The following is a 27,638-nucleotide window of genomic DNA, read 5'->3' as shown; positions in this document are numbered from 1 at the left end:
TAATTATACCTCACATTTATCAACACAAAAAAACAACTCTATGCAACTTTGAAAATGAACAACATGCTCATACTTAAAATTAGATTTTTTACAAAGACCATTGTTTCTAGATCAATGTGAAGTCTATGCAGATTGATTGTAATTGTACTGAGAAGCAAACTGACACTGAAAATCGAATTAGTGAACAAAATTGTCCCCAGATGCGTCCTCCACATAGGTCAGTTGTTGGTGCTACTCCTCTCCAGGATGCTGTGGGACAGTGGTGTTACCTTGTGTTACCGCCTTACAATCTTGTTCCACCTGACTGGCCAGGTTGCCATGGTTTCCTGCAGACCCGGCAACGGCTGATAACACTCTGTAGAGAACGTCCCTTCACTGTCTGAGGAACGGGCTTACTGTAGAGGAGGGCCAAACACACACACACACACACATACACATACACACAGAGGCACAATGGCAAGAGTGTAATTACTGTAAAAATCATAATATTATTAGTAGGAGAGTAGTGGATGGCAGCTATATAATGGCTTATTTTGCTGCAAGGTAACATTGTAAGTGTAGATTGTGTGGTAAAAGTGCATTAACAATAAGCCACCAAATAAAAAAAAAATGTTGTTTCCCTTCTAAGATAAGATGAAACTTTAATGATCCCTGTAGGGAAACTGGGCCGTTGCAGCAGCAAATAATATGATACTGCAAAGAAAAGTAGAATATAAATAAGAATATAGAGAGTCATATAAACAACCAATTTCAACACTAGGACCTGCTACCTAGAGATGTACAAAAGCAGAGCTCTTAATGTCAATACCAATACCATTTTCACACCAAAAGGTATTTAGTGTTTCTCCCAGAATTTGATTCTTGTCAGGGAAAAGCCTCTAAAACAGCATTTAGACCATCACAGGACACTTAAACTCTCCATTGAAACCCATACTAATGAAATTATTTTAAGATCCCCTCTTTTAGGGCAGCTCTTTAAGGCAGGGTGCCCCACCCCACACTGAAACCGATTCGACTTACACTTTAGCCCTATGGCATACATCCACTACCCATTGTTTCCACAGAGAGGGGAATAGTTCACCTGAACATGTTGTTGGGGTCGAGGGAGGCCAGCCAGTAGCTATAGGAATCAGGATAGTAGTTACAGGTTCCCCTGCCGTGACACTCGATGAAGGGAACCTGGCGGAAATGTTCCAGACAAGAGCCGGGGGAAACCAGGGGCTGGGAGGAGCCTTCTGCACCGACACCCGTTTGCTGGTTGGGTTGGGAGGGTGGGTGGGAGAGGTGGAGGCCGAGGAAGGAAAAGACAGCGTAGTATGGGTAGGGAGAAGTAGAGACATATTTGAAAAAGACAATTTTGGAAAAGTGAAAAGGATAGAGGGAATAGCAATACATGGAAAATGACATATGGTATGTTAAAGATAAGATCCTCAGATGCAGGGGAGAAAAGGTTATTTCTTTACCATGACAAATGAGTATCCAGTCCAGAGGGACTCCCAGCCTCGGGGACAGTCTGGGGTCTGGGTCGTCTGGCTGTGGATCGCTATGGCATTGGAGGTGGTTTCACACACTGAACACCTAAACCACAGAACACACACACACACACGCATATCAACATAGTCCCAAGTCATGTTAAATAGTAAGAAAACATCTTCAGTTAGTTAATCAAACTGATATGAAGCTAAATTTATAATCCAATAAACAGACAACTTCAACCAATAAACAGAGTATTTGCTCAGAAATGTGTGTGTATGTAGTTACATATGTTGTATGTGTGTGTGTGCCTTCCTATCCTACCTGCTGATGTAATTGGCCAACTCCTCCCCTGCGATGGCAACCATGCTGGGAGGCATCGGCTTGTCAGTGGACAGCCAGTAGGAGTAGTCGTTGCGGGAAGCGTAGCGGCAGTTGGTTTCCGTGTCACAGAACAGGAAGGGCATGGTGGTGAAGCGAGGGAGACAGCTTCCCATGGAGCCTGGGGGGCAGCGGGAGGCGATCAGACAGGCAAACTAACAATGTCACAACAACGTCATGTGATGTCAACAAAACTGACTCATGCACAAAATGGAGATCCTGAGAGAAAATCGAAAGAAGAGAAAATCGTTCCGTTGTGCTTTGTCCCGAAATGGAGACAGGGAAGTGTGTGTTTTTTTCTGTCTGTGCTGCACTGTCTACTTAGTACTTATGGGCATGCAGGTTTCCATGCTCTCACCCAGGTCCTGTCCGTGAGCTCTCTCGTTCCCGTTGATGAAGAGGAAAGAGTAACCAGAGTAGATGAGGCTGGTGCCTGGAGGGCAGTCAGGCACACGGATGCTCTGACTGTGTCTGGCTATCAGCAAGCTGTCAGACAACCCCGGACCGCTGCTGCCTGGAAACCCGCAAGGACCCCGTCGGCCTGGGTCTCCGGGGCTGCCTGGCAGACCTGCCCCGGGACAAAAGTCATTAACAAACAAAAGCCAATTTAATGAAGTACCAAGTGACAGCGTGTGGGCGATTTAAATAGAAAGGCATCAGAGCAACATCGTATCGTCATTATACTGCATTACAAGGCTACATGTGCACTCCTGCACAGACACACACACACACACACACACACACACACACCTGGCACTCCTGGTGGTCCTTTGTCTCCTTTACGACCAGTAAACCCGGGCTGGCCGGTTGGGCTGGACCCTACCACTCCCTTGGAGCCGGGAAGGCCTATCAGGAAAAGGTCCAATGTAAAATTTCACAGCATGCAAAGGAACCCAGTTTGATGTTTTTAGCTTGGGAAATTCACAAATATATTACACAACTCTACAGTTTAACACTGTGGTTTTGATAAGAAGAGACAGATAGATCTAATTAGATGATCTTTATGGTAAAAAAGAACAAATGCCCATTAAAATGGGCAAATGTAATGTAAATGTCTTGGCATTTCAATCAAGTGAAGTCAAGTGAAGTAGCTTCAATATTGCTTTACATTGAGGCTGAAAATTAGTAGCAGATCTTAAAATCAGAGTGAACATATTGAGCTGGGACGGAGAGAGAGGTTTTGGACCTGCACGGCCTGGTGGTCCTGATGATCCGGTGCGTCCTGGGGCTCCTCGGTTGCCAGGGGGACCAGGTAAGCCTGGAATACCTGGTTCATGTACGAGTTTGCCATATGCTGGTTCACCTTTGAGACCTGGAGGGATAGAGAAGGAATTATTAGAGTGTTGTGTCCCCTAAAATATACGATACCTGTGGTCAGTGGTTAGTGCTGTGGAATGCATCAAAACTGTGAACAGGACAGGAGTGATGCATGAGAGGGATGAATCTCTGCTGCTAGTGATAACTGACCGGTGAGGTGGAGATGTGTTTTAAATGTGGCAGATATGAACAGCGCTTTCATTCAGGTTATTGAAAGTAATAGTAGGAGAGAGACTTGGGGCTCACCTGGTGGTCCGGGAAAGCCTTGGGTCCCACGTTGACCAGGTGGGCCTTGGGTGTATCCAGGGTCTCCCTTGTCACCTAAAACAACACAGTTCATAATTAGACAATAAGGAAATTAGCTTATTTAAATTAAAATTAGCTCTGTCTTCACAGCCTATGACTATGGCTCAAATTCCTGTTCAAGCACAGCTTGTCTCGTATCAGAGGAAGGAAACAAAATATGGGAAATTAATCTTCACTAGTCCCTACCCGGGGATGCGCACACCACAACTACGTGCAGACTTCCGGGGATGCGGGCACCACAACTCCGCACCATGCACCGCACGGATACCCGGGGATGCGCACACCACAACTACGTACAGACTTCCGGGGATGCGTGCACCACAACTCCGCACAGACTTGCTAAAAAGGCGCAAAAACAGCGTAATTTGGGAAAATGGAAAAATCAGCTCCGTCAGTCCCTGCCTATGCCAATGCTCAATGCCCATGTGCAGTTTGAGATTGATTGGCCAACCCGTTGAGGAGCAAAATGGATGCGGACAGACAGACAGACAGACAGAGATTTCCTCATTCTATAGTAGGATTAATCTCTAGTCATATTTCCAATAGAGAGATTGAGTATGTATTATTCTATTCTCTGTCCCCTTTGCGTTACACCCCAATTGTGGGAACATAAATCAATTGCGGACTACTACTATTCTGTAGTGACAGATCTCTTTGTCTGGGGATGAATACAACAGTGGCACTTAATCTATAGACTGAAGTTGAGATGATAGATTACCAGGGTGTCCTTGGGCTCCAGGAGGACCACTATCACCTCTTGGTCCTGGGTCTCCAGGCCTGGCTCCTGGCCCCTGGGGACACCAATGGAACAATTCAAGGTCAAAGGTCAGTCTTAAAGCGCTGCAAAGTTTTGAAGACTCAGCACTGTATACAGTATGGACAACTTTGACCAATACATCAGTATTGTTCTGCTGTTGTTGCTGCAGATGATGCAGTTGCCTTGGTGATGACCCTCTTCAAATGGATGTTTTGATCTCAATTCACTTTTTTTATTCTTCATCTGTGACAATACACATTTTGTCACACACACTCTTGAATACCAACACCTCTTCTGTTGAAAAGCAACAGATGAGTGACATCAGCTACACTCACAGATGTGTTGAAAATCACACTTCTTTTAGAATAATATGGATAATACAGAACTGCAGTAATCACAAATGAGACGGCTTGCCCATCACAATTTCACAAGCTCTCCATCCAAATTATATTATTTGCGCTCCGTAATGACATTTTTAAATTGTTTACTTTCTAGCAAGCCAATGCCATTGCTAGAAAGACTTGTGTCTCAGAAATAAATTCTGCACAGTCATACTTTGTTGTGATTGAACTTTTATTTATTACATTGTATCACAGTTGTATTGAATTATGAACTCCATATCGCGTATCGAGTGATGTCGTGACATAAGCATATCGTCCCATCACTAACTGGCAACTGGCAAGTGTTTATTTGTATACTTCACACATAGTAATTTTTACTTAGTCAAGCATCTCTATTATCATTCACAATTACCAATACACTTCTCTATGTGACTCACAGGTAGACCGGGAGGACCTGTATCTCCTGGGGGTCCAGCGTGGCCTGGGCTCCCTGTTGGACCCGGGTCCCCTCTGTCTCCTTTTAAGGCGGGCACACTGGATCCTGGAGGGCCACGTGAACCAGGCCGGCCTGCAGATAAGGAAGACAGGGACTGATATTAGTGAGGATGAGAACAGTTGTATGTTAGACCCTTAAGGCCTCTAGCAGTGCATTCCCACCTGGGCTGCCAGGGTTTCCAGGAAGACCACGGTCCCCTTTTGGCCCAGGAACACAACCCTGCCCCAGTCCTGGCGGTCCTTTCAGACCGGGGGATCCGGTTGGACCTGGTGCTCCTCTGTCTCCTGTTGGTCCGGGTTTGGCTGTCTCAGACCTGCCAGGAGGACCAGGGTTCCCGGTTGGACCTACAGAAACCAAAACACAAAGTGCCAATCAGTACTGAAGAACTATTGACTTATGACTGACTGTGTTCGGAAAAAGGAGGAAATTGAGGAAAGTTATAGGTTATTTGTAAAGGTCTGGAAATGGATGATGTCATTGACCTGAGACTCACCTGGTTGACCATCGTTACCACGCCGACCAGGAGTCCCTGTTAGTAAGACTGCAGAGAGGAGAGGAGGGAGGAGAGGTGAGTTGTGGCCAAAGCTACACCTATAAACAATGAAACAGACAACTCTTCTACATGATAGATGAGGATAGAAATAAAACAAAAGCAAACAAGATTTCTAATGCAAGTGATCTGCATGAGGTCCAGCAGAGCCGTTCAGGATGTTTATTCAGGATTTATCTCACCTGTCTCCCCCTTCTCCCCTGCTGGTCCAGGGATCCCATCCCTGCCCTGGTCGCCTTTCGGACCTGGACTACCAGCGACACCCGGCGGGCCTGGGTTACCTGAGGCAAATGGACATGGACAACACATGAAGGTGAGGTTACACCTAAAATATAATACAAATAAAATATAATTCAACAGCAAAACCAAACCCCTTAATTTTTGTCCCTGAAATGTCCTTAATTTCTCTATTACATAAACATGAATTATCCATTAAAAATTGCATAGCTTTTAAAAAAGTAAGGGTTACTATCTTGGGTGTTTAAGGGATCTATTCATGGGATTGTTTATGCCTTTTGTGCAGGTCATTATATTAGAAAGTGAAAAAAAATTAACGGGGGCTTTGATGGGGTCTTCTCCATTAACTAATTTTAAGTGGATTTTGCATGAATTAAAGGGTGAATTAATGTAAAATAATGTAAATGTAAGGTTATATTAAGGGATTAGCGGTAGTGTGCGCAATACAAATCAAATATAACTAATGCATTTTCAAAGCGTGTCTGCATAAAGTATATAAAACCCATCCAAGTGTCGGCCTTTTAAAGTATCTTTTTTACAGCATAGGTTACACAGTAGGTGGCACTTTAGGAATATGCTATTCATTAACACAGTGAGTTTTGCAAGTCTATAATGTGTTATCCCTTTTATAGTATCAAGACTTTTATTCAAGGTTCAGGATTTTAAGAGACTTTGCCTGGAAGTCCAGATCCTGGGAGTCCTTTTCTTCCCGGAGGCCCATTTGAACCCTGAGGGCCTAGAAGGCCTGGTGGACCTGGAACAGGGCGGGGGGTTAAGAGAGCATGAGCACAAACTACAAATAATCATATTCTCATCATTCATATTCAATCATATTATATAATCCATCTTCACTCTGAATATTACATGATCAGGGGTAGTAACCATTATATCCAGCAGGTCCTGGGCTGCCTTTGGCTCCGGGGTTTCCTGGAAGACCCAGGGACCCAATGAAACCAGGCTCTCCTTTCAGGCCCTTCACCCAAATAGTGCTGGCGGGTTCACCCTGAGGAGAGGAAGAGGAGAGGGAGGGAGGGAGGGAGGGAGGGAGGAAGAGAGAGAGAGAGAGCGAGCGAGAGAGAAAGAGAGAGAGAGAAAGAAAGAGAGAGAGAGAGAGATTCAGACAAACAAGGTTCTACTGCTGTGTCAGTTACTAATCCCCTCAAACTCTTCAGGTCAGTCCTCAGCACCTTCTGTCCTTGTGGTCCGGGGGGGCCGTACCCATGGTAGCTTGGCTCTCCTTTAGCTCCTTTGCAAGGATTTCGACCTAGTGGACCATCTGGACCAGGCCCTCCAGGGAAACCTTGATCTCCCTTGATTCCCTTCGGGCCTGGGAGGTTAAAACCAAATAATTAATTCAGGTAAGGTGAATGAAATGAGAGCTGAACAGTAAACTCTTGTTTGTGTAATATAACGGTACAGTGAAAACAATGAAATGTTTTGGTTTTTTTTTTCTCATGAATGTTAAAAGGTTACTGTTCTTCCAAGGAATGTGAGTATTGGCAAACCTTGTAAACCTGAAAATAAGCGTGGGTCTTACACTTACAACTTCACAGATGTGAATGAGTTATAACTATCTGTTGTTACTATACAGATACATAGTATTATTTATTTTTTTGTATTTTTTTTTAAACCTGTGAGGGTAAAGGTGTGAATTGGTATGAAATCCATAACAAAGTGCGTATGGGTCTTAAACCAAAGTTTGGGTCTTACCTAAAGGACCTCTGAATCCTGAATCTCCTGGGGCTCCAGCAGGCCCTGGACCTCCTTCTGAGAACACTGGCCCATCAATACCAGGATCACCTGGGGGACCTGGACACACACACACACACACACAGACACACACACACACACAGACACACGCACATGTTATCTTATAGTAAGAATATATTTTGTAGTAACCAATATAATGACATAACTCTTGTGTTCACCTCTTGGCCCGGGGCCCCCTGGTTGACCCTTCACCCCTCTCAGACCTTTGGGTCCAAGACTTCCAAAATCTCCACGAGGGCCATCAGGAGCAGGCAAACCTGAAACAGTACAGCCAGTGTTAGAATATTACCACCATCTTATATATATGGCACTATATAACACTATATGCACTCTGGCAGTAGAATGAAACGTCCTGCAACAAGCAGACAAGCAGAAAAGAAAAGCACCAAGTTTTATTTCAACCTCAACAAAAATACAGTTTTCCAAAAGAGAGATCTCTAGAAATATAAAAGTTGCAAGTGGAACCACACTGCCTCACTATAAACCCTTGTGGAACCATGTTGTGCTTACCAGGCTGCCCGCGTTCCCCTGGGGGGCCGAATATGTTGAGCGGTGGCGGTGCTGGAGGCCCAGGAGCGCCGCTGATACCTGGCTCCCCGTCGATGCCTCGTGGCCCCCGGGGACCTTTGGCACCATCTCGACCTGTGGCACCTGTAAACCGTCAGGGTGAACATTAACTCGAGCATTACAGTGAATGACAAGTACCACTACAATGACTCACCAACACCAAGAAGTGGTAGAAACCTCCAAATTGACTTAATTGTCAGTTTACAGTCACTTACTGTGTGTGTGTGTGTGTGTGTGTGTGTGTGTGACCTCTTGGGCCGGGTGGTCCTGGAGGTCCAAGCAGTCCTTCCGACCCATATCCTGGTCTCCCATCTGGTCCAGGGTCTCCTCTCGCTCCTGCAGAAGTCCCAGTGATGCATTTAAATGAGATGCTGTAAGCAACATTCCATAACAAGTACAGAGTCTGTACTCTCCCATGGTGCATTTGTGCTGATGACGTGTCGCTCTTTCTGAATACAGAAAGAGGATTGTGGGAGTTGTGTGAAAATTTAAAGTTAAAGTAAGATTTTCACAATAATACATCTTCTACTTCCTTGTATTAACTACATGCTGCTTAACAAATAAGAAAAATAATTTGGAGAAAATTGTTTTATGAAGTGCTGTATATTGTGTGATAGAAGTTTGATAGCACACAGGTATAGAGGAGAGAAATGTCTCACCTCCTAGCAAAAACTCAATTCCTCAATTCCTTCTAAGTAATTGTAATATTCAATGTAATTGGACATATTGCTTTCATATACATGGCTGAAGTCAATATTCAAAAGCCTGCCAAATTTCTCATGTCATACTGTTTCCTGACTGCACCGACTTCAGATGAGATATTTGGGTTAATTAGAGAAACAGTACCTGGTATACCGGGCAGGCCATCTTTTCCCCTGATCCCCTTCTGTCCAGAAAGCCCATGTAAACCCAGCCCAGACACCCCGGGGGGACCAGGCTCTCCGGCCGGGCCGGGCCGTCCGAACCCCGGGACACCTGGGTTCCCCTTCTCACCGGGCCGGCCGTTAGCACCTGGGAGAGGGGAGACAGAGAGACAGGACAGAGAGGAGGTGGGGGAGGAGGGAGGAGAATGGTGATGAAGCAAATACGCATTACAAAGAAGAGATGAACGAGAGGTGAGGAGCCGTAAAACTACAAGAAAATGAAACAATAATAAATTTCTTCATTTTGTTCAACAGTAAGTATTTACGGTACTTTTTCAGGTGAGATAATTATCAACTATCTTTCACATTTAGTGTCCATCTGGAGTTGACAATAAAGTACATCGCATGCCTTCCTTCTACACTGACCTGGATGTCCTGAATGGCCATCTGGTCCTGCTGGTCCCGCCGGTCCAGGTAAACTACCTTTACAGGAGTCCTTATCACCAGGCAGTCCTGGAGGCCCCATAGACCCTTTGCTCCCTGTTTAGAACATAAGATAAAAAAAGTAATTAGATGCCTGGCGAGGCAAACAGGTGTTTGTGTGAACGTGTGTGGATGAATATGTGTGTGTATGTGTGTGTGTGTGTGTGTGTATGTGTGTGTGTGTGTGTGGGTGTATTCATGTCTGCATGTTTGGATGAGCCACACATTCTCATCTCATTTTCTTACCTCTTGAGCCTGGAGCATATGTGCCAATGTATGTGTGTGTATGTGTGTGTGTGTCTGCCTGCAGTCTACAGTAATGTGTTTGTTGTTTGAGTACCTTTATCTCCTGGAAAACCCGGAGCACCCGTTGGTCCTGGGCCTCCAGGTCGGCCCGAGGATCCAGGGTCTCCTGTGGGGCCCTGAGCTCCATCTTCCCCTGCAGGACCTGGGGGACCGTCGGGGCCAGCGTACCCAGGGCCACCGTCACCCTGACAGTCATGACCCTCATTTATTCATATTCACAATCCTTTAACGACCTTCTTATACACATACAGTGGATTTCCTTGCAGTTGGCATAATGCTGTCAAAAGTGATGCTGGGTAGTAGACATGATGAGATGATTCACTTTTCACACACATGGAACGCAAGACAGAGACAAAACAGACTAGAGGATGGTGGGAACTGTCTGTGGTGCTGAAACAGCTGACAGAATACATAGAAGGTGAAGAACCAGAACTCTTATCTTTCAACACTCTACTTCAATTCATTTCAGAGGGTGAATTTTCATTATATCCATATAGAAGTTACAGCAAAGTAACTTTACAGACAAAAAAATCTATTTTAATATAATTGAAAATGATTGTTGTTTTTTGCGTCTGCAGTCAATAGTGTAAACACTGGGATCGGGAGATAAAGCTGTTACCTTTTGTTTTTATATGGTTCAACATGATGGCCAATAAAAACCTGGAGCTTATTTCTATTTTCATTTATTAAATTGAAATATACTGTTCCTATACTTATAGTATTGCCTCCCCACATTTTGAAGTGATTAGAATAAAATCGATTTTCTTCCTGGTTCTGACCTGCAATCCTGCAGGACCGGGAGCTCCTGGTGCACCTGGCTGACCGGGGACGCCCCTACCTGGGAGGCCTAGGAGACCTGGCTGCCCCTTTTCACCTGTAAGAGACACACACGCACGCGCGCGCGCACACACACACACACACACACACACACACACACACACACAAATAGTGACGATACAGACAGATGTTCTTTCTCTTTTAGTTGTTCCATATTCTCTTGAGGTGCTTACAGTAAAATTAACCTCCAAAACAGCCTAAAACAATCTAAATAACATCAAATTGATGATGCACACTATGCATGTGAATTACCTTTCTGCCCTGGGGACCCCGGCCCTCCAGGGAATGAGACGTCTCCTCTTTCTCCTTTCTGTCCTGGAAAACCTGCCGTTCCTGGGAAACCTGGGGCTCCTCGACTTCCTTGGAGAATAAGTTTGTCAGTGAGTATAATGACTAACCCTTTCCATCTTCTATTATATGGCTATTTAATCCATCCATCCATCCAGTATATAGCCATACTGAAGTTACCTGGGCTTCCATTTGGACCATGCAGACCTTTAAATCCAGGTGGTCCAGGATGTCCTGTTGTGTGGATGTGGCTGGACTCTCCTTTCTGGCCTGCCAGAAAGGAGAGTGGAGGATGGAGAGGAGAAGAGAGGATATAAGATATCTGTCTGTCTATCTGTCTGTCTGTCTGTCTGTCTGTCTGTCTGTCTGTCTGTCTGTCTGTCTATCTGTCTGTCTGTCTGTCTGTCTGTCTGTCTGTCTGTCTGTCTGTCTGTCTGTCTGTCTATCTATCTGTCTATCTGTTTGTGTGCTTGTTGTTGCTTATATGTGTGTGTGTATGTCTCTGTCAAATTGTCTATTCGCCAATGCATTACTTTACCTGGGATACCAGGCTGTCCTGGCAAGCCAGGCACCCCAACATCTCCCTTATTTCCCGGGAGTCCATCACGCCCATACCCCTGTGGCCCAGGGTCGCCAACTGGTCCCGGTCTGCCTGGAAGCCCTGCTGGACCTGGCAAGCCGCGATCACCCTCCGCACCAGGGAATGGATACTGGAGAGAGGATGGGACGTTTGTTGCATCAATGAAAGGATGAGGATTCAATTTGCAACACTAAAACAAAATCACAATAGCTGACATTTTGGTAGAGAATGGATTATTTTCTTGATTGATAATCCATCTCAAAGAAAAAGATCTGTCAATGGTCAAATGCGTCTGTCCAAACCCCCTCACCGAATCTCCCTCGGGGCCTCGAACACCTTTGCGACCTGGTAACCCAGGGGACCCGTGGAGGCCGTCTAAACCGGGCCTGCCGGACTGTCCTGGGGCTCCTTTCTCCCCATTTAACCCAGGGATGTGGTAGGAACCTGAGTCTCCCTTTGGTCCTGGGAGGCCTGCATATCCTGTATTGCCGGTGGGACCCTTTGGAGAGGAATGATTGTTTATACTGTAGGTATTACTAGAGTCTTAGACTTAGACTGTAGTCCCTGAAAGACCGGTTTTCTTACTTGTATTCCAGGTAAGCCTCTATTTCCTGGGAAACCTGGATCACCTCTGCCCCCCGGTCCTTGATCATAACCTGAGTGACAGAAACATAAAGAATATCCAGTCCAATTTTACGTAAACTTGTTTTATGCTCCACACTGCTAACAGCAATTGATAAAAAATAAATGCATTTGAATGTAGATGTAGGACAAAGTTGGTAGAAGTTGTGAGTTTGCATGGGGTAAATGTGTTTACCAGGGACGCCAGGTGGACCAGGGGGCCCCCGTGGTCCTGGGACTCCTGACCCAGTTCCACTGCACTCATAACAGGGTTCCCCCTTCTGTCCTGTCCAGAGTACAGCCATGGAAACAATACATCAGCCATATTTTCATCACATTTCCTCCAACCACAGATAATAGTGTGATGAGTTAGGAGATTTGAAGAGACGTCCCACCAATGTGAAACTAATTAAATACTGACTATGCATCGATGAATCACAGTTAAGTTCCCACCTTTCGTTCCAAAGATCCCATCATATCCGGGAGCTCCAGGGACTCCCTCCACTCCTTTCATTCCCGGATGACCCTTGGTAACCCTCTTATCTATGACAAACACCATAATCAAAGCCAGTCAGATTACTAAAACCACCGATACTCATTAAACCTCACTTGGTTTCCCAATATTCTAATTTTATTCCCACATACCTAGTGCACCTCGTGATGTTTTCTATTCATCACTGATGCATTTTTGTTGCTACTGCAGCCAATTTAAGACCTCGTCACTAGCAGTGGAGTGCACAAACTCTGAGGGGGCAGGGGTGAAATTCTGTCAAAGGCCAATTTCTGGGCTTTGTGGTGGCTCAGTTAGATAAGCTGCCTGCCATATAATTGCAATGTTTTGAGTTTAAGCCGGGACCTTTGTTGTGTTCGCCCCCCTCCCATCGCTTCTGTCTTTTTCACTGTAAACTGTCTAATAAAGCAGAAACACCATGAAAATAATCTTTAAAACGGCTTTTCCCCAGAAATGCCCTGGAGGTCTGAAGACATTTTGGAAAATCTGCTTTTGCTTTTAAAAAATAATTTCTGGTGTGTTATGTAAAGTGGCATGTACATACCCTTTCAAGGGAAAAAATACAATATACTAGCATTTCTGCCCTCTCACTGGTATTACTATAATAACACAAACTAAAGATTTTAGGTATAAAATGAAATTCAATATGAACTAGGTGCCTAGCAAAGTAGTTTCTTTCATAGATTAATAATTAAATAATAAGTATGTTTCCATACAGAGAGCACTCAATCAGTATTGATATTTCTGGATTATGCCACTTTTATACACACAAAAAGTTAGTGTTGGTATTCAATAACTGATATTTCCACCTTCATCCACCAGTTGCACTGCTCTGTCAATAAGAGTCAATGCTCAGCTCTTTTTGCCCTTAAGAATTCCAGGTGAAACTGCACTAGGCTGCTGGAAGTGAGGAGGCATTTTGAGAATCACTTTATTGACAGTTGATGGTGTGAAAATTAGATGAGATAAATAATTCAGGCCTAGGGTTTAGAATTGCGTTTCTAGGCCTTAATAGTTGTTTGGCATTTCTCACAATTTTGGCATTTTTTTTTTGTATCTAAAGGGGCTGCAGACATTTTATCTGCTCACTGAAGGAAGCAAGTGTGTTATGGATGAAAAGATAATGAAAACATTGATGCGGCCTTAAATGTTACTTATACATTACATACTTCTGTCTTCAGGAGGTCCAGGTGGCCCCTGATCCCCAGGAAGCCCTTGATCCCCAGGATCCCCATCTAGTCCTGGGAACCCTGCATAAAAATCCCCCGGCTCCCCAGGGTCTCCTTTGGTGCCTGGAAAGCCAGTGGGACCTTGCAGGCCTGGCACATGAAACCCAGAAGATGAACCGCCTGTATGGGGGGAGGTGAGAAGGTGAGAGACTAGGCCCGAAACATTCAACTGTGATTTTAGGCCCAACTTGATTGTAAAAGCTGTTTGAGTGAATAAATACTGTAAATGTCTGTTTTGTGAGCAAACAGAAATTAATCCTAGAAAGTGATGAATTAGCAAAACCAATTATCTCAATAAAGATAGATAGACAGATAGACAGATAGACAGATAGATAGATAGATAGATAGATAGATAGATAGATAGATAGATAGATAGATAAACAGATAGATAGATAGATAGATAGATAGATAGATAGATAGATAGATAGATAGATTGGTAGATAGATAGATAGATAGATAGATAGATAGATAGATAGATAGATAGATAGATAAACAGATAGATAGATAGATAGATAGATAGATAAACAGATAGATAGACAGATAGATAGATAGATAGATAGATAGATAGATAGATAGATAGATAAACAGATATATAGATAGATAGATAGATAGATAGATAGATAGATAAACAGATAGATAGATAGATAGATAGATAGATAGATAGATAAACAGATAGATAGATAGATAGATAGATAGATAGATAGGCAGATTGGTAGATAGATAGATAGATAGATAGATAGATAGATAGATAGATAGATAGATAGATAAACAGATAGATAGATAGATAGATAGATAGATAGATAGGCAGATTGGTAGATAGATAGATAGATAGATAAACAGATAGATAGATAGATAGATAGATAGATAGATAGATAGATAGATAGATAGATAGATAGATAGATAGGCAGATTGGTAGATAGATAGATAGATAGATAGATAGATAGATAGATAGATAGATGGGAATGGGCCATTTCAGTGCTCACCTGGAAGTCCTTTTGCTCCAGGAAACCCCACAACACCTGGGGAACAATATCAACTTGAGTAATGCAAGAAAGTAAATTCTGACAGTGAAACAACAACTTCAGTCATTACAGTTACAGCCATCACTGTATACAGCTATAGAATGTGCTACAACTTGATCATGGCAGACTATAAGCCCGACTTTGACTCGTGCTCTACTGATCTCTTTCTCTTTCACTCCGCTGTTTGTCTGTTAGTCTGTTCATTTGTTACCGTCACCTACCTTGAGGTCCAGGGGTCCCAGGCGGGCCTGGGGAACCCGGCTCCCCGTGATATCCTTTGAGCTGGCCAATCACAGGCCCAACCATCTGTAAAAGAAAACAGAGGGACCATGCAGTGAAACCAGAGTGGACCAAGAACCCCACACACACTGCCGAAAAGCACAAAGTCAGCGATGTAGCAATCTTTCCTCAAGCAGAACACCTGCGTCTGTTCTGCATAAGCAAGGCTCTCTCTATCAGCTTGTGTAACTATTAATAGAAATACTAACATCAAAACTAATGGTATTGGTAGTTGCTGATATTGAAATCAAGTAACGGGATTAATGAGTAGAATAAGAGAGTGGGACTCACCTCTCCAGGCAGACCAGGGGGACCCCAGTTTCCCTTCGCACCCTAAGGATCAGAGTATACAAACTCTACATGGTGATGTAAAACATACCAGCTAACCCCAAAAAATGGCCTATTGTGATTGTTAATAACAGATTACTGACCTTGTCTCCTGGTGTTCCCAGAGATCCTGGATCACCTCTGGCGCCAGGCCTTCCCTGAAGAGAACTATATTGTATTTAAATGCCACACATTAAGTGAGTATGTACACGCATACGCACACACACACACACACACACACATACACATGCTAGGTCTGCACACCACATACACACTAGCAGAATAGTACCCCAATTCCAACTGGCCCAGGATCACCGTCCTTCCCTGGCTTTCCCTGTATGAAAGACAGAGACAAGTAGACTCACATTTAATTAGTAGGTTCTGTGTATCAACATGGCACATTAGCAGCATTCAATTCATACTTATATATAATATATGTATATATAATATATCTTGCCATTTCTAAAAACATTGTTCAAAGCCATGGAGTCTCACCTGGTTATTATTCTTGTCAGATACCTACAGCATTTGTCAATCATTCAGTCTTTATGACTTTACATTGTCACAGGTACAAAGGCAGAAAAGCTATGATCCACTAAAATACGGCAGACTAAAGATAAGCACCATGGCCGATGGTGTTACATGCTAAAAGTAATGTTTCAAAGAGGAAACCGCCTCTGAAGTCATATCTGGATGGAATGCATACATGATTTCAACCATAGTTCATGTGGATTGGGATCAAATAACAAGAATACGGTTGTATAGAATAAGCGTGGTCTTATTCTATTCTTGTTCTATTCTTGTTCGACTACATTCACTTTTCAGGGTTAAACATTACATTTTCAGGGTTAGAAGAGGCTCAGATCATTGCATCTCCATCAGGTTGGGTGGCTTTGTATTGGCTCTCAAAAATGTTGGGTAGACTAGACAAGAGAGTCAGATCAACCACAGCTAATGCACATGTTGCCCTTTCAAAAATAACCTTCAGTGCTCTCAAGGCTGTAGTAAATTCTGCATGACATCACACAACTGGCTCCACCCTCAGAATGAATCTTACCTCTGGGCCTTCGGGTCCGTTGTCTCCCTTTGCTCCTTTGATATCTTCGCCATCACCTGGGTCACCCTGGGGAGGAATTGAAACAGGGACAGCGATCAGAAAGAAAAACATTCAAAACTAGAGGCAGAAAAAGCAGGGGTGGGCTTTGGAGATTTCAGAAGTTTCAAAAGTTAAAAAAAGCATATAACATTTCAAAGGTTTAATACAAAGTAGGAGAGCATTATTGGTGTGAAGTTTATAAGAGAGACTTACAGGTGAACCCTTGCAACCTTTCTCTCCTATATCTCCTCTGTCTCCTTTATCACCCTGGAGTGAGAAAAGTGAAAAAAAAAACAAGAGTCATGGTCAGGTTAGGACTGGTAACCCTTTCAAAATCGAAACAAATATGGCGTCTGTGTATTTGCCTCTTCATAGCTAACCGTGCTTCATTGGTTGCTATGACAACTCTTGTGGTAACCAGGGAGCTAGTCATTGCTCCCCGGTTCTAACTTGTATTCTTATGAATGTATACTACTTCGAAATAAACCTGTATAATAGGGATGGGACAATATATCGAAATTCAGTACAAAAATGTAACAATATCGTGGGGCAGAAAAATCAATCATGATATTAGCTACATTTTATTCTGCTGTAGTAATCACAAATGAGACGGCTTGCTCATCACAATTTCACAAGCTCTCCATCCAGATTATATTATTTGCACTTTGTAATGACATTTTTAAATTGTTGTTTACATTTTAGCGAGCCAAGGCCATTGCTACAAAGATAACAAACACGTTCTGGGATATTATTGCTGTAGTGAACTGACCTCAGTCTCATCACAGTCTGTTACTGTACCTTTAATATGACGGTGCCAGAGACGTACTGCTTAATCCGACCTGGTGGCCCAGGCGGTCCTGGTGGTCCTCCTCTCCCCTGCATTAACCAAATTGAGCCGCCGAACCATTTGTTAAATTGACTTCCATGTGAAAACCATAATCAATTATAGAGAAGTATGACACAATGTGCTCATGATAGGGAGATCATGTTGGGATCATGTCACAGAAATGGTCAGAAGTGAAAACTAATGTGGTGGTGTTGTCCACACATAAGGCATGAGACATGAGCTACAGTAAATGTGTTTATCTGATGGTATCTTGTAACAGTTTATATACGCACGATGGAAAATGACACAGCATAAACCACATTTTTAGAACATTATCTCCTTTTTGGTTCATGTGCAATACAGTATATTAAAAAATGCATTACCCTTGTGCCACGAGGTCCAGGGAAACCATTGCTGCCTCCTTGGCCCTTTGGGAGGGGAGAGCACTTGTAAGTTGTCTATATCAGTAACTGTGGGAATAAGGCTCTGTCTCTTTCTGTGTCTCTATAACTCTATATTTCTCTCTTTCTCAAACACACAAACTCCTACACACAACAGGCATGAGCCCTCAAACACACACACACATACTACCAGTCAAAGGTTTGGACACACCTGATTGAATGAAGTGTATTGTAAGATATTTTAAGTGCACTATAAGCATGTAAACTAGTTTAATCAAAAGTACTCCCCAACACTGGAGAGCACTGTTGTTTTATGCTAATACTCTGCTCAACGTGTGAATCAGTGACAGGCTATGGCCGATTGACTCTTCTCCAAGACTCTTCCATAATCAAACATCACCGTGAGAAAGATGTTTTCCTGAAAAAAAAAACCATGGAGGTACAAGACACTTGGCCTTATCATTCTCGAGGAGAAAAAAAAAACCCTTTGAATTTTAAGAGGCGACTGCAGGCAAACTTGTGACATACATCACACTGATGTCTAATCTATATGACTTTGTCTCGTCCCAGAAAACCGCACTGCGATAAACTGCATCGTGGAACGGGTGCGGGTGATATATAATGCTTAAAAGAAACTGCACTAATGTATTTTAAAATGTAAGGAGGGTGGGGCTTTAAAATGGAAATGAGGCATAGGTACAGAGGTTACAGTCATGATATTATTCTAAAATGTGACAAATAGTACAAATAAAGGAAAATGTGTGTGTCCAAACTTTTGACTGGTAGTATGCACACAGAAATATACAAACACACGCCCTAACAATGCATTCATGACCCCTCTATCTATTATTACCTTAGATCCTGGAGTCCCTTGGCGGCCAGGATATCCCTGTTCAAAAACAACACCAAGAGCAATATCAAGCATCACAACATCACTTTTCCATTGGACTAGTGTTATGTGTGTGAACTCTGTGCAAGGCAGCCAAACAAGTTGACTCACGACAGGTCCCTGTGGTCCAGTGTCCCCTGGTAGTCCAGTCCCTCCGGGCAAACCTGGTCCTCCCTGTAATACACAGTCAGTTCCCTCTTAACTACACATATTAGTAGAAATAAATTACAATCAGATACAATTTTTATGTTATGTTTATGTAAAGTGCCTTTGAGAAGCATTATACAAATAAAATGTATTATTATTATTATTATTATTATTACTAAGGGGATCTAAGTAGTTACCCGGTGTCCATCCCTCCCAGAAAGCCCAGCTGGCCCTGGTATTACATCCACTGAGATCTGAGATTCACCCTGCAGAAATGGGGAAGACATGCGAACAGTCAATTTAAGTTAAAACTATTGAACTCAGTGTCGAATGAAGTGGGGAGGGTGATGTGGTAAAAGCGAAGAACATCATCAGCATCATCAGCAGCATCATCAGCAGCATCATCATTATAACTCTGAACATGATCATAAGGAAAGTTACTTCCCGATGGTGTCTGCGGAAAGTCTAAAAATTTCCACTCTGGTAACTTTCCATGCTAGTATTCTGCCGCCTGCAATTAAACATTAACGGTTCCCATCACTCAGTTACAGCGCTGAGAATTAGCTTTGAGAATTAACACATTTTCCGCTGCAGATGGGACTGGGAGGGCTGACCTGATAAGAAAGCTTTAAACAAGCCACGGGTCTCACACAGACATCGGTACATAATGAGCTGTGGGACCTTGGCGAGGCGGAGGAGGCACCTGCAAGCGTAGCGTCGTGTTCTTTCTCTCTCGGTGCATCAAGATCCTGCTAATAAACTCCTGAAAACACAGTCGCTGTCGAGCTGCTCCGCAATTTCACACTTCCCGAATACAAGAACTACTGACTCACTGCTCACTGCTGAGTGACAGATACACTTACTTATATACTAACATACCTTAGGTCCAGGTGGTCCCAGTGGACCCTGTAAAATGAAGGAAAAGGCTGAGTCAGTTTGCTTTTTCAACAGCAAACGGTACTATGTAATAAAAAACTGAAGTTGGTGAAGAGTGTAACAAACTGGAATACGGTATTTGGTTGCAACATAATGAGAAACTGTTTTGAATGTGTGTCTTACTGGTAGTCCATCAATGCCATGGTCCCCAGGAAAACCAGGAATTCCATCTTCTCCCTAAAAACATGCAATATGTTCACCATATGCACTGACTGCTTGAACTATCACTTTCACTTTTGAGATTCATTTCTGGAGAAGTTCCCTCTCTCAAGCCTAACTTAACAGTTGCATGAATGAACTGAAACTGTTGAATGTGAAGAGAGTCAATTTCAACATTTTCTTACGTCTGTTCCATTGCAGCCCGGGGCCCCTGACGCGCCCTGAGGCCCCTGCAAGCCTGGGACACCCTGATGGAGAAGATCACCAGATGTTAAACAGGTAACAGACATGTATAAACACATTCAGGAACACACAATTCCATGATACACAAACACATACACACACACACTCTCACAATAGCACAGATAGAAGAGACTGAGGCGCCTTACCGGTAAACCTGGAGACCCAGCAAATCCTTCTTTGCCCTCGTGTCCCTAAAGACAAAGACACAATGTTTTCCAAAAGGCACACAGGTGAAACAGAATGGATGTCAACCCCCGGTCTCCCACTTCAGCATGTAAAAATCTGTCAGCTAAACTGAAATGTTTGCGCTGGGTGTCAGGCAGCTCTACCCCGCAAGCAAGGAGATAAATAATACAATACACAATAATAAGACATCTCAAGCATAACTGTTGATATTCACCCACTCAGACATGACAACAAACACCCCTGAAAATGCTGCAACATGTAGCGTTTTCACAAAAACAGACTCTGAACTGTTATGTTACCCGACTGCCTTTTGGCCCCACAGATCCGTCACGGCCAGTGTCACCCTGTGAAAGACAGTGCAGTTACCTGTTATTAACTCATCTAGAAGTAGTTAGGTATCAGCACATCTTAAAGAGACAAAAGTGTACTTCATCATAGCCTACACACTTTGGGCTTGCGTGACCTCTGTAGAATGATACATTTATATTCCCACAACACAACAGAGCAGTGAAGAGCCAGACTGAGCCTCTACCTTTGGTCCCATAGGCCCAGCATGACCCTCTGATCCTGGATGGCCCTCTGACCCAGGGGGACCTGGAACTCCTGGAAGACCTCTGTCTCCCTGCGTGTGTGTGTGTGTGTGTGTGTGTGTGTGTGTGTGTGTGTGAGAGTGAGTGAGTGAGTGAGTGAGTGAGTGAGAGAGAGAGAGAGAGAGAGAGATACAGGGAGACAGGCAGTTAGGATGCAACAATAGGCAAAGATAAATGTAATAATATAATAACAACACATACAGTACACTACAATAATCTATGATCACATAACAATAATCAGAGTTAGTAATCAAAAATCTTCAGCTTGCAATTTTGTAGAAGTCACAGTTTCAGTCACTGCTGCTGCACATTCTAGTTTGGGTTCTACTGTATAATTTACAAGAAATTGTCTGCTGTACTAATGTGGGATAGATGCAAAATAAATGCAGGAAAGTGGACTTACACAATGTCTACCACTGTAGAATATACATATCACTGTAAATGTACCACTGCATGTCAATAAATATGTGTATGTGTGTATGTATGCATGTATGTATCTATGTATGTATATTACATCATCCTTTCTTTTCACCTGAAAAATTTACATTTGACATGGCTTTTGCATGTGTGGCTGTAAAGCTTTCACTCAACATTGTACATTGCATGCTTGATTGATAGGCTTGCCCTATCCTCTAATAGATTTAGTTAATACTGCACTTAGTGGAAATTACTGTGTACAGTCACAGGGATAATTGTTTTTGCAATCTGTCTCTGGGGTCTGAACTGAATTAGGATAAAGAGGTTTCTCTGCTTGGAGCTCATTGCAAAATGATTTAAACTAAAAGAGCTGGTCTCTCTTGGTGGGTTTAAAATGATTATGAAGGATCTTGAGGCAGACTCAACAAGGAGCTATTTATACTTTGTTTAACTAAGATCTATTAAGGCTCAGCCCTGATCCAGCTAGTCTGCTATTGGACAACTGCCGTTGAAGCACTTAAGCATTATGATTGTGCTCATGTAGTACAGTATGTTGTTTGTAATGCAGCTTTTATGTTTGACATTAGTAATGCTCTCTGGTCTGTTTTAAAAGTGATTATTAAAATCAAGGGGAATAGATGTTAAATAAATAGTGGTATTTGTGTGGTACTAAAGCCAAAGACAATACTTTCATGTGAATATGGATAGTGAATTGATGCAGCTAGGTAGGCTATTAGGTAGAGTACTTGACATAACTGAAGAATGTATGATCACTAATGAGTCTATAAAACTGTTATAGGAAATAGGTTTATGAAGGTTTATTGAGTTCACAGTGTGTGACTGCAATTAGTAATCCATTGGAAATAAGTAGCTACTACAGTTTAATTCATTCATTTAATTATGATTGATTATGATTGACTAAGATAGCCTACTGTAGTTAGTGTCTAATATAATGCATTAATTCACATACATACAGCCATACTGAAAATATATTAAATGTTGACCTGGCACACTACTACATGCTATGCTAAATTTGTGGTATTTTTTCTATTCCAATACTGATACGACTGGGTTACCTGTGAATAAAAGTTTAAACAAAATTTCTAAGGAAATAAGTAGTTTTGTGATGCATTCTTCCATGGTGCTTGTTTCAAACAGACAACAGATCACTTCACTTACCCTGTCGCCTTTCACTCCTTCACAGCGGCATCTTGACTTTCCAGTGCACACACACTAGAGAGAAACAATGGTTGATTATAGCTGTAGATTATTAGCCTACTATAACAACATTCAAAATGCATTGTGTAAAACGGAAAACATTGTCCATTTAAAGCTGCAATAAGCGAAATTGTCTGACCACTAGAGGGCGACAGAGCCCGTAACCCACTGCACTAAGGAGGCCTACAAAGGACAACTTTGCAAAAACATCGTGCATAGAAGCTAACAGCTAAGCTACCTTACCTGCGGAGACTTCTCACCGGTTACCAGTCTCGCTGTACCAGACTTTTCTCCCACTGAAGGTTACATGTCCCACAATGCCAAGTGAAGAGGTGGGTAACAAGTTTACTAGTTAACAAGTTTACTCGCGCGCTTCATCAATGTCGCCATTAGGACAACAATTTCAGGAGTGGGAGGGGGTGAGGAGGTGCCAAGCTAGTTTTAAAAAAAATGAAAAGCTACTCGATGGTCCGGGAGGAGCTTCAGTTCCGGAGCGGATTTTGACAACAAGCTTTAGCAAAGAAGTGAAACTAGCAACACAGCTGGCCAAGCCATCATTATTTCTCAATGAAATCTCCACATAGCACAGGTTAGTTTCAGGATTGGTTATAAGATCTGATATCGCTTATTGCAGGTTTAACTTTAGGAGGCAAAGTAATCCATAAATTACTGAAGGAAGTCTGTTTACTTGAGTGATCTAGTGGGTTGCTGTCATGAGTAAAATTTTTACAGTTCTATGTAGTTGATCAATGATTCATAACGGATTACATTTTGAACGTAACTTTTTTAATCAGGCCTAGTGTGGCCACTAGCCTAGCAATATTCAGCTGATAAACTTGAGGCCTATTTGGCAAATAAATGTGTATAGCTGCTCCACAAACTACTCAACTCAAACACAAACTACTCAACACCTGCACAAACTTTGTGTCTGCTGAGCACAGTGATTAAAAGAGGCTGTATTACTGTAATTACTGTTAAAAACAATGCATCATCTTTTACCCACCTGTGTCACTAGGTAGGGTCAACATCCTGTGTCACTGTTCAGCACAGCATGTGTTAAAAGTGTGATAAGAGGAACACATGCTGACACAATACATGTTACTATTAACTCATGTTATGCTGAAAAGTAGACAATTACACATTACTCCTTTAACCATCGTATTATGACAAATGAAAAAACTGGTCGAAATTGACCCGCACAGTTTAAATACAATCAAAAACAGGTAAAGAATCAGGTCAAAACAGTAAAACATTATTATGGCTCGTCAGAAAATTCAGAAGGAAGAAATATGAGAACATATCATATATACACTATATTTAACAACTGTTTAATAAACATATTTCCTTTCTCGCAAGCTGTGGCATTTTGATAACACTGTTTAATTAACGATTAATGACAAAGATTTTCAATTTAATTTCCTATTTTTTAGCATCTGTGCCTGACAAAGTCTGTTGCAGCACTGAGAAGTGGTGTGGGAAACCTCCTTTTTACCCCCACAGGGCAATCGGAACCAGTCATAAAAACAATATACATCAAAGACATGTTTTTATTTTGGGTCTGTGCAACTATCTGTGTACATGAAAGTATCCTGGTCAAAATGACCCTTAACATCTATTTGTATACACAGTCTGTACAGACACTTTGCATGTAAGTTCATGACCCTAAATGAGGAAAAGTCAAACAATTTCAGGGAGAAAGGGGGAGGGTAACCAGTAGCCTATTTCAGACAACTCAAAAGTGGAAACGGGTCAAATTGACCCGCAACATAAGAAGCTGCTGGTTGTATGTAAGCAGCAAACTCACCACTAAGGATCATATGAGAAGGAAGGTGTAACTTTGAATTATATTGCAATGACCTATTGAATAAATAATATGAATTCAGGTCAACAATGTGTCCCTATAAGTTCAAAATGGCAGCACTTGTTATCCGCTGGGGAATCTGCTGCAGTGATCACAAATGTCCACTAGATGGCTGGAGAGTGTCACATCAAATAATGACATGATATTATTTCTTATTTAGACAGAAAGGCAGCGCGACAAAAACACATATGTGAGCATAAATAACATGATGAACAAACAAGCCCAAACTGTCACCTAAATAAACGGCTCAGCATTAGACAAAACAGGACAAAACAAAGCACTCAAGGCTGATTGCTCCCATCGCTCAAAGAGAAGCGGAGGACATTCATCATGGTATTGTATGAAGTATGTCACCAATGACACCAAAAGATTTTAGCAGAATGAATGTGAATTTAATTTGGGTGTGTGCTCGGAGCGTGTAACCCAGCCGAACTAAAAAGCCGTCCTTTGCCAAGCTGATATTCAGTTGAATTATTCCCTGACAAATAAATCAAATGAGGGAGTGTAAAGTTAAGATAAATGAAAGTTGGAAATTTTTGGGAGTTTGTCAAATGTATGACACATAGAAGCATGTGTAACTCCCCTTACTTATTTCCTCCTTTCATTCTAAATGTCTTTCTTTCATTTTGTCAGCTCTTCTGTCTTTTCTGTTTTCCTTTGATGCCGTGCCAAACATGTTTACTCCTGTTATATCCATTTTTTCTTCTTCGTATTTCCCTTGTGAATATTTCCCTGTCCTCTCATCTTTGTCACCTACCCCCATATTTAACTGATATAACCGAACAAATGTTAAAGAGAATGTTAACCTTTACTTCTATGAAAACAGGTGTCTTTTTTGCTTACTTTACAATCTCTCTGAACTCTAATCCTTCCTTTCTGTTCTTTTCCCTCTCCCATATCCACTCCATTTCCCCTGGCCTCTTCCTACTAGAAGTGACGGGCCTATGCCTTTTTAATCTAAATATCCCCCTCAGTGTATGTGTCTCCTCAGACTAAACAGCCCCCCTTAAAAAAAGCCCGGCAACCTGGCCTGCTAAAGAATAGTGTACACACTCAACCAAGCATGCTAACAGACCACAAACAATTTATCATCTTATTTATCATCCATCTCCAAAGGATGCAAGCTGTTCGTAGATAAGCATAGACGCTGCACTTACAAACAGACCACAGTGTTGTATATCAAAAACCACGTTGGGCTGTCCAGGATGTACATTACTCACTTTATACATGCAGGACATACAGTATATAAAGTAAATACAAGATGAGTGTTCTACTTTTACAGTATGCTGCTATTCTCCCTAAAACAGTGATGCAGCAGATTAACCAAACCCTCTTTTTTTGGTGCAGTGCCTCATTCATGTTCATATGAATAGTGTGGGTGTTTGCTTGTATGTATGTATGTGTGAGAGAAAGACAGACACAGATTTATACAAATCTATCCATCAAAGTGAAAATCTCAAAAATGTTATGACGCATCGCTTAAAATGGCAGGTTTCAAAAGATTTTCAGCGCTGAGACAGTTTAGATAATAGAAATGACAATTTCTGTACAGTAAGTGCATTCAGGTTGTGATGTAGTACTGTGTGTGTGTGTGTGTGTGTGTGTGTGTGTGCATGTGTGTTCCTACTATAAAGTTCCCCGACCCATTGGCAGGCAGTAAAGAGTTAATGAGGTTACTGTACTGTGCTTGGCAGGTTCTAGCTTTGGTAAAGTTTTACCACTTAATGACTTTTTGCTGTTTGATTTTGGCTGCAGTGTGCATGCTTTGAAAGTGAAGCAATGTGTAGATACAAGACAAAGTGCTTTTTAAAACTGGATTTGAGCCAAATTCATTGAAAAAAAAAAAAAAAGGTGCAACCACTATGCCATGTTTATCATCAGGCTGCAACAACAGGAGCAGAGGTGCAACCACAACAATAGTCAAGCAGCACAAGATGGATGAGCGCCACACTCTTTCCATTAAAAGTAACATTGTCCTGATTACATCTTAAGTGGCCTAGTGACAAATTGTCCTCCTGTAACTGAACTGAGATGGTGGAGATGCAGGCCAACTGACCTGGGCAGGATATCGTGCAGCTGATCATTTGTGAGATAAACAGCTCTAGTGTCTTTTGATGAGACCAGACTGTTTAAAGTCACTGAAGGAGGCCTTACTGACAGCAGCACACTGACTGAACCCTGCAGTCTGTCATTGATGATATCAAAGAAAAAACACAGTGTGTTGCATTTTCCAGGGGTTCACAAACTGTTTCATCTGAAGGACCCCCAAACAGATACACATTACACCACAAACCCCCATTTGATAGATTTTGCAGATTAGAATAGTCATTCCTATACATTTTCTCATTATGCTAACGTCTAGTGACTGAAATAAAATCCATGGGACCCCCTCAGGGATCCCTGGTGGTCCCTGGACCCCATTTTGGGCACCACTGCCATAGCCTGCAGCTCTTAAAACGCATCATTTAGTCTTCAGACCACCGAGCAACTGGGTTTTTGCTGGTTTTTAAGACCAGCATCAAAATATGCAGCACATTTATATTAATTGGGCCTAGGTTAGCATTCATAATGAGCTGACCTGAGGACTGCAAACCTGTGTACAGTATAAAATAAATGCAAAAATAAAGACAACCACTGAGATGTTTGCATTGCAATAACATAGGCTGTGCAGATAGCAGCCTATACTGTCAATTATAACAGACTAAATTAAACAACACGTTTATGCGATGACATCACATCAATAAGAAGCAGAAAAACTTACATCTTTGGCCTCAGTGCCGAGCAGCATCACAACACACAGCAGCACAGGAACTGACCATGCTGCCCTCCCCATGGCTCTTTCTCCAGTTTTATCAACAGCTCCAGAACAACACAGACAGCTCTGACCTGCTTCAGGAGTGATCCACCTCCTGTTCACCGTCCTCTTCTGCACTGAGCCCTCACATCACACCCGTCCACTCGTGTCCTGTAGGTGACATTGGGTCATTGCTTCGGTTTTCTGGACTAAAGGTCTCCTTCTGGGATCAAGTGCCCTGACAGACCAAACAGCCCAGTGAAGTTGTTTGACTTGCCCCGGAAGAGGGAGGCGGTCTGAGCTGACAGATGCGGTCAAGTCGGATCATCCTCCT

At 42.5% G+C, this 27,638-nt stretch overlaps 1 protein-coding gene across 1 annotated transcript; it reads right to left on the bottom strand.

Annotated features, from left to right (window-relative positions):
• Positions 1 to 283: 283 nt before the first annotated feature.
• On the bottom strand, positions 284 to 27,343 carry LOC139918211 (uncharacterized). Its single transcript, XM_071907512.2, has 48 exons — positions 27,272 to 27,343; positions 22,611 to 22,664; positions 20,957 to 21,046; positions 20,724 to 20,768; positions 20,385 to 20,429; positions 20,181 to 20,243; positions 19,960 to 20,013; positions 17,847 to 17,891; positions 17,436 to 17,513; positions 16,851 to 16,904; positions 16,599 to 16,664; positions 15,831 to 15,875; positions 15,646 to 15,699; positions 15,506 to 15,547; positions 15,157 to 15,241; positions 14,897 to 14,932; positions 13,854 to 14,033; positions 12,627 to 12,716; positions 12,379 to 12,459; positions 12,138 to 12,208; positions 11,863 to 12,051; positions 11,511 to 11,682; positions 11,153 to 11,242; positions 10,937 to 11,044; positions 10,627 to 10,721; positions 9,882 to 10,032; positions 9,485 to 9,598; positions 9,042 to 9,206; positions 8,445 to 8,531; positions 8,139 to 8,279; positions 7,787 to 7,885; positions 7,569 to 7,667; positions 7,046 to 7,185; positions 6,741 to 6,861; positions 6,535 to 6,612; positions 5,804 to 5,902; positions 5,565 to 5,612; positions 5,233 to 5,415; positions 5,013 to 5,143; positions 4,196 to 4,268; positions 3,418 to 3,492; positions 3,041 to 3,166; positions 2,605 to 2,700; positions 2,213 to 2,422; positions 1,798 to 1,975; positions 1,464 to 1,578; positions 1,082 to 1,254; positions 284 to 395 (listed from the first exon to the last, which is right to left on the bottom strand). Exons 1-48 carry the CDS (start codon positions 27,341 to 27,343, stop codon positions 284 to 286), a joined length of 4,818 nt encoding a protein of 1,605 aa, XP_071763613.2.
• Positions 27,344 to 27,638: the final 295 nt, after the last annotated feature.

The sequence above is a fragment of the Centroberyx gerrardi genome, chromosome 13 (assembly GCF_048128805.1).
Source record: "Centroberyx gerrardi isolate f3 chromosome 13, fCenGer3.hap1.cur.20231027, whole genome shotgun sequence".
Taxonomy (NCBI): Eukaryota; Metazoa; Chordata; class Actinopteri; order Beryciformes; family Berycidae; genus Centroberyx; species Centroberyx gerrardi.
The sequence above is the reverse complement of the archived record's forward strand: the minus strand, read 5'-3'. Positions and strand labels throughout refer to the sequence as shown.